The sequence below is a fragment of the Oxyura jamaicensis genome, chromosome 1 (genome assembly GCF_011077185.1).
Source record: "Oxyura jamaicensis isolate SHBP4307 breed ruddy duck chromosome 1, BPBGC_Ojam_1.0, whole genome shotgun sequence".
NCBI classification, from domain to species: domain Eukaryota; kingdom Metazoa; phylum Chordata; class Aves; order Anseriformes; family Anatidae; genus Oxyura; species Oxyura jamaicensis.
Genome location: NC_048893.1, coordinates 198,522,976 through 198,535,112, shown reverse-complemented (window position 1 = coordinate 198,535,112; position 12,137 = coordinate 198,522,976). Strand labels below are relative to the sequence as shown.

General features: G+C 42.6%; 1 protein-coding gene across 6 annotated transcripts in view; it reads left to right on the top strand.

Annotated features, from left to right (window-relative positions):
• PICALM (phosphatidylinositol binding clathrin assembly protein) overlaps window positions 1-11,637 on the top strand; it is a 64,219-nt gene extending 52,582 nt beyond the window's left edge. For 3 of the 6 annotated variants that reach the window (XM_035329820.1, XM_035329846.1, XM_035329854.1), the window contains 6 exons: window positions 258-357; window positions 1,826-1,849; window positions 4,027-4,086; window positions 5,445-5,549; window positions 9,152-9,254; window positions 10,178-11,637. In XM_035329820.1, coding sequence (XP_035185711.1) covers window positions 258-357; window positions 1,826-1,849; window positions 4,027-4,086; window positions 5,445-5,549; window positions 9,152-9,244 — 382 coding nt within the window. In that variant the 3' untranslated portion in view covers window positions 9,245-9,254; window positions 10,178-11,637. The remainder of the gene's footprint in view (window positions 1-257; window positions 358-1,825; window positions 1,850-4,026; window positions 4,087-5,444; window positions 5,550-9,151; window positions 9,255-10,177) is intronic. The other 3 variants (XM_035329829.1, XM_035329866.1, XM_035329838.1) reach the window with 2 other exon arrangements.
• Window positions 11,638-12,137: the final 500 nt, after the last annotated feature.

Genomic DNA, 12,137 nt, shown 5'->3' with positions numbered 1-12,137 from the left:
TAACTAAACTATTTTGACCCAAGGAAAGTCAGCTCGACTTACCCAGACTGGGGAACTTGACTGAGCTTAGATAAAGCTGAGGTGGCTCATGCTAGACATCTCACCTCACTTTTCCTACCCAAAACAAGTTGCCGTGAGACCTTTCTTCAACTCCTTTGCTGAATGAAAATCATATTTCAAAGAGGAAATGGTGTTTGCCTGAGGGAATTTTGTAAGCAAATCCATCGTTTTCTAACCATTGACAAATTTATTTGAAGTGATGTAAACTGGACTCAGCCAGGTGAAAAGAAACTAACAGGTGGTTCCAACTGGCAACCCAAGATTGCACCTACAACTGCGTGGAACGCTCCGACGTTGGTAAGCAAATGCTCATTTTAAAATAGAATTCTGTGTAATTAGATGTGTGGACTGATAAATAACTGAAATTTGGAAGTGACCTGTAGTTTCAGTAGAATATTGAAGAAGTCAGTTTGAGATGTGTGTTTGGATTTGTTTTCATCAGCTGTGCAGTTCTAGTAAATTAGTTGCAGTGTGACATGCAAGTTTAGCATAAATTGTTATTCGACCAGTCTCTCTTACGGTGAGATAGTGTTTCACTAAACTGACATAAAGCTGTGAATTGAGGTGATGTGGGAGGGCACTTCACAGTCTGGATAAGTAGAAGCGTGAGAAGTGTGTTCTAAGGTGCATCCCTATGTCAAGCATGTCTAAAGTTACAACACGTAGCCTGCTCTGGGAGTGAGGATGGGCTGGGAGATGAATCCTGGGGTACTTGTACAGGTGTCTGTGCAGCAATGCAGGCTGCAGCTTTCTTAGTGTATGTAACTACTGCTTTCCTGCCCTGATGTGTGCGATCGTTTTTAATGCATGTCAGTTTTGGTGGTGTCCATTTCCTAGTGTCTATTGTAGCATGGGGTGTTGGCAAGGGGGGTTGGGTAGCGTGCAGGGCAAGGTTTCTTTCCTAATGAGTCCCAAACCAAGTTTATATGGGTAGTTTTCACAATGCTAATGGAACACATTTGCATGTGAATCCTACTCACCCTTTCACCAATGACCTGGAGAACTGACAGAACAGGTAGCAAAAAGTCCCTGAGGATTTATTGCAGCTGTAACTGACTGGGGGAGGTTGAAGCCACAGGATAATAATAAAACATCGTGGATTAGGAAAGAGTCTCTCTCTGGATCCACCAGATCTTCCCTAGTGGGTGCCCATTACCAACTCAGTCACGTAGGCAGAAATATTTGTGGGCCTTACTGGAGGGTGCGTAGGGATTGAAGAAACTGGGACTACTCACCTGCTTTAAAGACTGGTGGTTTGAGTTTCCGTGTGCGCTCGGATCTGTTGAATAACTTGTGTCTTGTGTGCACATCTTCTTGTGATAAGTCATTAAACTTAACAGCTTTTATTCCTTAGAGATACTTTTGAGACACTTTTCCTGTGAAACTGTTCTGTTAACATTTTAAAAAAAAAAAGGAAACAGAAATAATGTAGAAGAAAGTTTGTCATCCTGTGCTGGTCTATTTATTGTGGAGTTGCTGCTGCTTGCTAAATAAATATGCTTTTGAAAATAAGGCTTTCTTGCCTTCAGAAAAAAAAAGGCATATATCAAATAAATGGACTATGCAAAATAGTTACAGACCTACTGGTGACAGTATCACAGATGTACGTTGTCTCATTAAATGACTTGAATTACAAGAATGTGTTGGGGTAGACATTTAATGTATTTGTGAACTAAAATGCTATCTGTGTATATTCCGTTGTGTAAGTATTTGCTTCTAATCCAGTGTTATTGCATTATGTAATTGTTCTCCCTGGGAAATACAGAATGGCATGCATTTTCCACAATACGTAAGTGAAACAACCCACAGCCTTTTTGCAATCAACTGGCATGCTGATATTAACCACTGCTGTTGCAGAATCTCATAACCTTCTTGCTATTTACACATTCCTCATTTTTAAAATCTTTGGTGTGCCAAAAAATTGAGCTTTTCCTAGCATATACAAACTCCATAGGTGTTCTGCAGGCTCTTGACTCGAATGATGGCATGGGAAGTACCGAGATTTTTTTCCTTGCTTTAAACTGTACCATTCGCTGCCAGAGAGCTGGGGTGTGTGTCTGTGCTGCCTTTAATGCACTTGGTGACTTTTGAATGAAGATAAGGTGTTTGTGTTTGAATAACTGCATGAAATCTCACGGGCTTCTGTTATACTTGGCACTTTATCCACGTTTATGGTAGATCTTGAATTTTTTTTAGTGGGGAGAGACCAATATGCCATTAATGCTCCTACAAAAAAAGAAAATCCACGCTGACAGTTCACAATGGGCAAGCAGTAACCTGTGCTTGCTGTCTGAGGAATGCAGTTTCTTTTCATTTCAGAGGTTTTTTAATGTAAATATTGGTCTTTCCCTGTATCCTGTTTTCACTGCAGGGTAACTAATAAAAGACGGTAGGTCTATACTTGAGCACTCACAAAACAAATTGAGTCAGCATGTTTGTAAGTGTGTAAGCAAAAAGAAAAAAAGAAAGAAAGAAAAAAAAAAAAAGGAAAAACAAGCAAACAAAACCCTTCAGGGCAGCCTTTCCTGCTGTGTGGAGTACCTGGGTAGTAGGCAGCGTAGATGATTCTTCACTGGGGAAATCTGTCCTGCTGACAATTGAAATGCCGGTGACACCAGCCACTGTACATGAGCAGGTAGCTGATACTCAGAATTGAATCCAGAAGCAGCATTGCTGTCGTCTCACTCATTAGGTTACCATTTGTCTGCCCTAAGTAATCCAGCTTTATGGATATTTGCTGCTTCCCTTTTTTCTGTATTAACAATCTCCTGTGTACTGAGAGATGTTTATGGTCTTTGTCTCGTCATGAACAGTACTCCCCACAGCACAGGACATGGAAATTAAACTGATTTTTCTTAAGAGAAGCTAACAGGAGGTGGAGAGGATAGACAGCAAGCCATCTCTAGTCTTAAAAGCACAATTCTAAATCCAGAAAAACAACAAAACATTTTTTGTCCTTGTAAGAGTTCATACTAATTTCAAAAGTGGCCCATGAAACTGAAAAAAAAACACAAAGTGGTTCTGATGTGAAGAGCTGTTTTTAATATATTTTCCTATGTTCTAAGAGTTGTGAGCTGTTTTTTACCTACATATTGCCAAGTTGTTCATAAGCAGTAGCTGCATCCCAGTTTTTTTCTATTGACAGCATTCTTATTGTCACTTGATAAAAGTTACGAGTGGGTTACGGGTAATAAAAACATGTCTATAAAGTATTAAGAGGATTTTTAACCTATTCAAATTGAGTGCACTAAGTGGGTGAGTGAGGGGGAACGTAAGGTGCAGATTCACATTTTCTACACAGATGTAAATCAGATTATTTTTGGAGTTCTGTCTGCTTTAGCGAATGATCCCACTGTAGCTTTGGAACTAACCATCTATCCTGTTAGCTAGATTTACTTTGAGACTGAGCAAGAGACAAGAAAAGCCAGTCTAGTTACCATCCCAGTCGTTAGAGCTGAATTTATACTGAAACATGGTAGGAAAATCCCCTGGCTAGAAAGATGAGAATTCCTGTCATGTCTGCAAAAGCAACGGTAATTTAGCCTTTCGATCCTTAACATTCTCTCCTGAGATCCTTTGTGCACCATTAAGTTCTGATTTTGAAATAGAAACATTTACTTCATGGGATTCAAAAAAAAATATCTGAATTTTCCCCCTAAAATTTCTGTTTATCATACTTTGTTCTTCAAAGAGAAAGCTAAGGAAGCCAGGAGAATGGTAGCTTGCAGTTTAGTCAGCCAGAGTTCAAAGAGCTTAAAAGCAAATATTTCACTACAAAACTGTCAAGGTCATCTAGAAGCTTTAGCTTACTCGATCTCCAATAGTCTGGGTACATTTTAACACAAGACTGCAAATCCTAATCAGTGCACAATTACTCTGCTATATTCATAACGTGCGAAAGCGCTGCGGCGTTAGCAGCGTGCAGCTGGCCTCCTCCTCTCAGTTCACCCCTGTCTGTCACTTCAGGCACCACCCGTCATGGCGTACCCTGCCACAACACCGACAGGAATGATGGGCTATGGGATGGTAAGTACAGCGGCTGTCACCCCCACGGGTCAGACACTCGGTTAGGATTTCATTGCTTATCGCATAGCGGCGGCGTGTAGCGCGAGGCTTGTGATACAGACCTGGCTTTGCTGCCTGGTGCTCCGACAAGTTGTTTGGAGCGTTGTTCTTAGCTCCCATTTGCAAATATTTCTGAAGTGATGTGCTTTAACTCTTCTTTATTAGTATGCTTGGACTGATAGAGCACAGCTTTGAGTTGAGTAAAAAGGGAGGGAGTTTTCCTAGAGCACCTATTTTCCTAAATGACTTCCTGATTTGTATAATGAAAATAAGCTAAGATGCTTTATCATATAATCAAATTTGATTCGTGTTTTATAATTCCTATGCCTTCAGTAAACAAACAGCTAATGAGGCAAATGCTGTTCTGGAGGGTCTCGTGTTCTCCATTAGCCATCCCCTAAGTCCTGTGGTGTGTTCTGTGCAAAGTCGCTGTGATTCAGCTGCCTTAGTGCTGACGCAAACTTGGTCAGCACAACCTGGCACTGCAGGTCCAACAAGCATTTTCCTGGTGATTCTGATTGAGCAGCTGGGGAAGATAACATCTTTAGAAAGTAATCTTCAGTAAAGCAGCTTTAAATGCCAGTAGGAAATGGCAACTAGAATTAATAGTAGCCGGAGCTCTGCTGTTCTGAGTTGCTGTTACCTGTTCAAAACCATGCAACATCTGAGCAGGTGGATGAGACGGACCGTTACAGAATGACTGATTGGCCTTAGAACATGTCCTGAAAATCATTTGGGCTCATTCACGTTTAAGACATTTGCTGCTAGGAATCTCATAACTGTTGACCTGTTTTACAAGCTACTCTTTAGTTTTTCCGAAGAGCAGTAAATCGCTCCTAAAACCGTTATTATATGTTAAAGTCTTAATTTGGCTCAGCCAGAGTCTCAGAACACTTTTGACTTTGATTGCACTTTCCATTAACTTTGTGTAGTTCTCAGTTCTGAATTCTTCCTGAACTCCTCCAGCTCTGTAAAATTGTTCTTATGCTTCTGGAGGCATGGACAGGGAAGTGTCGTCAGAGCTCAGTTTTGGGGGCAAGATGAGCAGCACAAATGCTTGTGTTTAAACAAGTATTTCAGTGTTTCACATCTTTGCAGCAAGAGATTAAATGGGCTCTGTTGTTACTGTGAATATGCCTTAGCAATGCTCTGTTTCTTACTAGTATCCTGTACTTGTGCAATAAAGTAGAAATGTTTTATATGATTGCACATCTCAGATACGACCAAGGCTTTTCATGCATTTTCTATTTTCCTTTCTCTTAATTAGTTGAAATATATTAACGCTACGTGTGACTTGATATTGTCCTGATTTTTTTCAGCCATCACAGATGGGAGGAATACCAGTAATGACACAGCCAACTTTAATATACAGTCAGCCCGTCATGAGACCACCAAACCCTTTTGGCCCTGTACCAGGAGCACAGGTGTGTACATTCCAAATTCCAAATTCAGAAGGAACCAATTATAGCCGGGCCAGTTTCTTTAAAGGTATTTCAATATCTTGTCTTGGATAAATGCACAAGCACGTTAGTTCATGTGATGATTGATTCTTACGTCCAGGGTGATGGCATCAGGTTTATTTTACAAAAGCAAAGCAGGCGACATCTTAAGCCATTGTTCTTCTGGAAGTATGATTGAGGTTTTCCTTTGTTTACGGCACAGTGAAGACATTCAATAGCTGTACAAACCACTCTGCTCTTTCCCTGTAAGTAAGTTGCTACGTGTGCCTGCTTTTTTGGTCCTCATGTAATGTTCTGTATAGATCCAGTCCTAGCTGACTGGAATAAAAGCTGTGATGAAGCGACACTCTGAACACCGACAGTAGCAGACTATCCATGCTGCTCCTGAATTCTTCCCTTGTCTTGTTTCATTTGCAAACTTCTGTCACTGGGAAGATTGCCTGGACTCAGACCAAGAAATGGGGGGTGGGGGGGCGGGCGGGGGCCGGGGTGGAATAAATGTTGAATGCTTCCATATTATTTTCAGAAAACAGTGAGATCATTGAGAATTTATTGAGATACTTATATTTAGTAAGTGTAGTAAGGTGGAGCCAAGTTTAGTTGGAAGATTGGAACTCCGGTATTAATGCTGCCTGTTTTTACTTGCCGGTCACATGTTTCCTGAAGTTCACGCTGTACTTTGTGATTCTATTTTTAAAAAATATGTAATATTTTGGGATTGTATTTTGATCTTGCTATAAAATCATATCAAAGTTCTGTCTTGGTAGGTGGCTGTTCAAAAACATGCAGGTATTTATTCATTTAGGTGAAGCAGCCAAACTTGTGTATGGGGGTGTGTGTGTGTTTGGGCCTCTGGGGTGTGGAGGGAACAGTAAGTTGGAAGGGAAAAAAGCCTCAAAGTTTTCTCCAGTGCCTTAGTCTGATCCTTAACAGGAAAAGGTGTTTTATGCTTCCAGCGGGCAGTGTCCAACCTCTTCTCATTTTAGAGTTATGTGGGTAGATTTATTTTTAAAAGGTTTTCTGTGAAAGAGCCCCTGTTAGGTTTCTTCACCTAGAAATGCTGTTTACAATCGACTTTCTTTTGGACTTCTGAAAGCAGATTTGTACGTTCATTGTCACTTCAGGCAAGTGATCCTGCATCTTTCGCTTGGGGTTTTTTGTATTTCATGGAAAAAATGTTTGACCTGCCTAATTAGGCAGGCCTGTCTAATTGCTTATAACCAGGTAGGTGGGTCTCAGTAGGTGGGTTGAGCCTTCCTGCCTCATTTGACATTGCAGGGCTTGGTCTAGGTTGAATCCCAGCTGGCTGTCACAACAGGAAAAGGAGGAATTAATCACAAGCGAGGTGTGTAGAGCTATGTTTATTGTGCCTATCTGACAGCATGCTTGGTTCCTGCAAAAATAAATTTGGTTGAAAACACGCCCTTTGAATCAGCACTTACTGAATGACCAGGAAGGATTGTCCTTCAGACCCAGTCTGTGGTGCTTGCAGGTGCTGCGTTTCAGAAATCTGACTTCAATAAAGCAGAAGGTGCTGGAGGTGAGGCGTTGGGTCTGGTCCCTCACAGAGCCTTGCATTTCAAATGGCAGGAGCACCGGGCAGTAAGGAGGCGAAATCCAGCTCTAGACTTGTTGGTGCTAGAGGAACCGACGGCCAGTGCTGTTCTTAAATGCTTCTGCTAAAAAAAACTTCTGTGGTGCATTCTGGTGTTTAGATGTATTTATAAGCAGTATTGTAGATAGATGCGATAGAGGTAGGAAACCTCCTCTAACTATACTTTACACTGGTCTTAGGCTTCCTTTTTAATAATTAGAGTCTTGTTAAAATACGTATTCGTTCTAAGTTACTTTGTCTTGTCTGCCTTTAGCTGGGGCATCCAGGAAGTGCCATTCTCAAGGTTTTTTCCCAGTAGTTGATGTGAATGGACTTCCTGAAATTTCACCTCTATTTCTGGTTACACGCCGATGTTAGGCAAATGGCAGAGCTCTAAACCTACCAGTCTTCCACACTGCTTTCAAACTGGGCCATTTCTTCGGACTTGATTGGGTAAATTTCCAATTAATACCCATTTAACAGGGTTTTTAATGTGCAGCTTGGAGTCGCTTGACCATGAAGAGAAAGGTTGTGACATGAAATCAAGTTGCAGTGGGCATGCCTTGCTGGGGTTAGGACTCTGATAGACTTGTCATTGGTCTCATTAGCCTGGTTCAAATCCTGGAGAGTGGTGTTGGGGTGGGAGCTGCACCTTTCCAGAGGGAAGAACCGGGTTGGAAAGGAGAGCTTCTGACACCCTGAAACGGCTTCTCGAGCGCTTCCCATCCTGTCTCATGGCTCTTCCATCACCTGTCTGTGGGGACTGGGTCAGGGCATCTCATTGGGAGCAGGGTTTCAGGAAGGAGACAGGTTGCAGTCCTGGTAGAGAGTATCAATCCTAAAAGAACTCCTCCCTGTATGATTTCTGAAACATTAATGCGAAAAATGTAATTTTGCAATGGCAATATTTACCCTCCGGGCACTGCTGCAGGCAGTCCCTGTAAGCGTGTTCCCTGTCACACGTAGGTGGGCAGGCGCTGAGTGGTTCTGAAGGAAATACGCCTCCGTACAGGGGGGTCTGCACTGGGTACGGGTGTGCACTGGCCACTTGTGACTTGGTTATGAGTAAAGTGGTGGAACTGGAAGAGGAGAAAGCTGACTGTTAATTTGTAACCACAAAACCAGGCAAGTTCTGTAAGCACAGTGTAAAAAAAGCACCATTTGTAACTGGGAGAGCACCAACAAAGAGAAGAGAGCTTTAAAAAGTCGAGGAAACAAATAGCAGATCCTGCTGCCATTGCAGCTTGGGGATTATTGGTTCCTTCCAGCAGTGGCTGCTGAAAAGCCAGCATCCCTGTTGTAAATTCTGCACTTTGTACGGCTGAATTGGCAGTGCAGTGCTTTAAATACGTGGCTGTATGGCTGAATTGGTGGGGGAGTGCTTTAAATACGTGGCTTTCCTGTGGGATCTTCAGTTTGCTGGTAAACAGCAGCAGTTGACACACTCTTGTTTCTCTCCCCAACAACATATCCTGTGCTCTCCTTTCAGGCCCCAAGTTGAGAACCACCTGTTAGGTGCTTTCCATCCCCTTTTTAGATGCCTCATATTTTAGGGGGAAAAGGTGCTGAGAGCTGTTTCTTCAGGAGAAAGATCCCCGGGCAGCTGCCAGGAACGGCTCCACAGCTTTCCCTGGGAAGCAGGCAGGGCGCTGACGTTCCCCAGGAGTGTCAGGTTTTGTATCTCCTTTTGAAGAAAACTGCTGGGAAGGTGCAAGGTTATCTGCTTGTTTGGGAAGTACCCCTTCAAGTTGCCTTTCTGGAGGGACACATCTGGCTCGTTTCCACATTACGCCAACCATGACGAGGCTCTCTGTTTTCCATGTGATCAAAACCTTGGTTTAATAGTTGGTTTCTGCCAGGTTTGCCTCTTAACCTCCCCTTGTCCTTTCATTACACGTTCAGCTTTCATATTCTGTCATTCTGAGACCTTTTTTTCTTTTTCTTTCCCTTTCTCTGTCGTCTTTCCTACTAGCTGTCTGCAGCATCCAGCCCTTCCAGTCAGAGTCCTCACAGAGCCTCAGGAAAGGACCCCTTTGCAGAGCTCTCTCTCCAGGATTTCTTGTAGAACAACTTAGGTATTGTCCATTATTCTGGGGAGACGCTGGTTTTGTGACGTAGAAATTAAAGCTCTAACCCATGCTTTATGGCTCGAAGTGGTTTAAGAAAACGCTAATAAAATCCAGTCGAGTTGGAAGCATTGTGGAAGTGACTGGGAATTGCAGTGTCCTTGGCAGTTCAAGGGCCTCATCGAGCAGAGTGGTTTTTGCTTCAGCCCGCTGGCAACAGCTTAGTAGTTCCCTTCTGCGCTGCGGGAGCCAGGGCACGCAGCACTTGCTAGGGAGACCGGCCTGGTTCTGCCCTCTGTTCACAGGTACATAAACGTCAGGAAAACGTTGAGGGCTCAGGGTTAGCAGCACGCACCTGACTGCTTCGACGGTCTGCTCGCGCCCTTCGCCGACTGCTCGGCCTCCTGCAGGAGGCACCGGGCTACCGAGCGTGCTGGGGCCGTGTTTCAGTACGGATGTGCCATGGGATTCTTGTGTTCATGTTGTTATTGGGGTGGGTGGGAGCACTAATGAGGGAAACCTTAAAATAATGTAAGAATAAAGAATACACAGTGCAAAGAGTAGGCTGTTAGTGCACAGCGCGTTCTGCTCGTCCTTGGGCGCTTCCTCTGGAGCAAAGCGAACGTGGCCTTGAGCTCGCTGTGCGGCCGCGCTGATCTGTGTCACCTTGCTGCTGGTGGTGTCCCGTGGATAAATCAGGTTTGTGGTTGGATGGAGCAGCTCGATGCAAGCAGGTGTTCTGAAGGCTGGTATAGTCGGGCAAATGTCCTTATCTGCTCTTATTTCTTGGCAAATTTCTGTTCTACAACTTCAGAACTGTGGCTATCCTGGGCATTTGGGGAATGGAAACTTTTGAAGAAAGCACAAGTTGGTGGTAAAATCCCACTTCTCGTGATGTCGGATGTTAACGTGAAGGTTTTTCATCTTTCCAGATTCAGTTTATGTAACTGGGTTAGATGGAAGAGAAAGGAACGTTTCCAAAAAGATGTGCTCACCAGTAAGCCCCCACTCCAGGAAAAACTGAACTTCACTCTGTCAAACTCTCCTCTTCCACCAAGTGATGCCGCGACACGATGAAGACCAATGAAGGAACCTGGGACAGCTCCATCGGAAAGCATCGATACACAACACAAAGCCAAGAAGTGACATCAGTTAAGACTGAGATCTGTTTTTTGTCCTGGTGACTAACACGTCAATACTTTCAGCTTCTAATAATATCCATAATCGGTAACATACAAAGAAGCCTTTATTCTGGAAATTGAGATTGGTGTTTGGAAATGCTGGCTGGAATGGAGATGTGTCCTTTACCGTAACTCAAAACAAGACTCCGGGGAGGGGAGGGTCAAATCCTAACTCTTAATTCTGCAGTTACCTTTTGTTCAGTCCTCACAAATGTAGGCACAGCAGTAATGGAAATTAACTTTTTTTTAAAAAAAATTATATATTCAGTTTGCAGTAGACATTCCTTATGTATTATTGTTTGTATTTATTTATGATTATCAATTTAACATTAATATTGTATCAAAAAAAAAACCTCCTTATGAAAATGAGTATGGATGTATACAGTATGTCTGATTTTTATCCACAAAGAATGAATCTGATTCAGAATGCTTTTCAGCTGACATACAGAGCACTAAATATTTTAAAGGTCTGAATCTAATGAATTCTCAGTATATATGGGAATTAGGGAAGAGCTGTAAAATGCATTAATCCTTATAGTCAATTCTGTGCCTAGGATTTTGCAAGGGAACAGTTAACTGACTAGAAGAAGCACTACATTTTTAATTCAGCATTAGTGCGTTGGGAAGGAACTTTATTGCTTTGTGCTTGGCATGTCATTCTTTTTACATTTGACATTATAAGGCCTTTCCAAAATGAATGTGAGGAATTGCTTTCACTTTAAGACTTTCCTTCTTTTCTGTAATAAAAAAATAAAAAATGGAGGTATCGTGAGCTGGGGGGGGAAGCCTTTTCATTTGGCTAGTGCCATGTTTCTGATCACGTACCTTTTAAGAGTTCAAAGCGGGAAGTAGCTTCCTTACATACGCCTAGCGGGAATTTAGTTACTGAAGAATTAAAGCAGCACTGTTGATCGGTGCGTTGTGTAAATACATCATTACTTCTGGGTGGAGAGGGGCCTTCAGAAGGATAGTCAGTGATATGAAAGCAATTCTGTACATGAATTAAAGCATACTTGCTGCATTGTCTCTGCAGATTCTATTTTTGTTTAAAATATTAAAATGTATGTTAGCAAAGATGGGTGGATTTTCAAATAAAATGCAGCTTCCACAGGATTTTGTTACGGTATGAACGTCTGAGGTGCTTTTCTTTTTTGCTGCTTACAGATGTGCACTGATACTTGCATTGTTTACTTAATAAAATACCAAATGTATTTCACACGTGCAGGTTGTGTTGCAGGCCGTGCACCACGCCGTCAATGCCACGATGTGTGCGACGTCTTCCCGGTGGTGCCGTAGCGGAGGGCCTTAGTTCGTCGTAAGGAGTTGTCGCGGCAACAGCCGATGCCTTAAGATGATGTTTCCCCATCTTCTAGTCTTTCAAAATACGGCAGTAAATTTGCGGTGTTTATAACCAGGCAAGAAGCACAAATGCACCAAAAGTTATTTAGGTATCTTCTCCAGGACAGCTAAAGCTGGAGAAGCTTTGAGCAGCTGCTCACACCCCTGGCTGCTTTAGATGCTGGTTTTCATCACGGGGTTCTGATAGAACTGGAACTTCCTTCTCAACTACCCTAAGCTTGTCCTGAAGGTATAAAACTGTACATCTTAAAATGATCAGTAATTTAGAATTTCTTTCTAAACGCACAAATAAAAACATGGAACGCATTTCAGAGCGCGTAATGCACGAGCTTAGATCTGGGGAGTTTCGTAT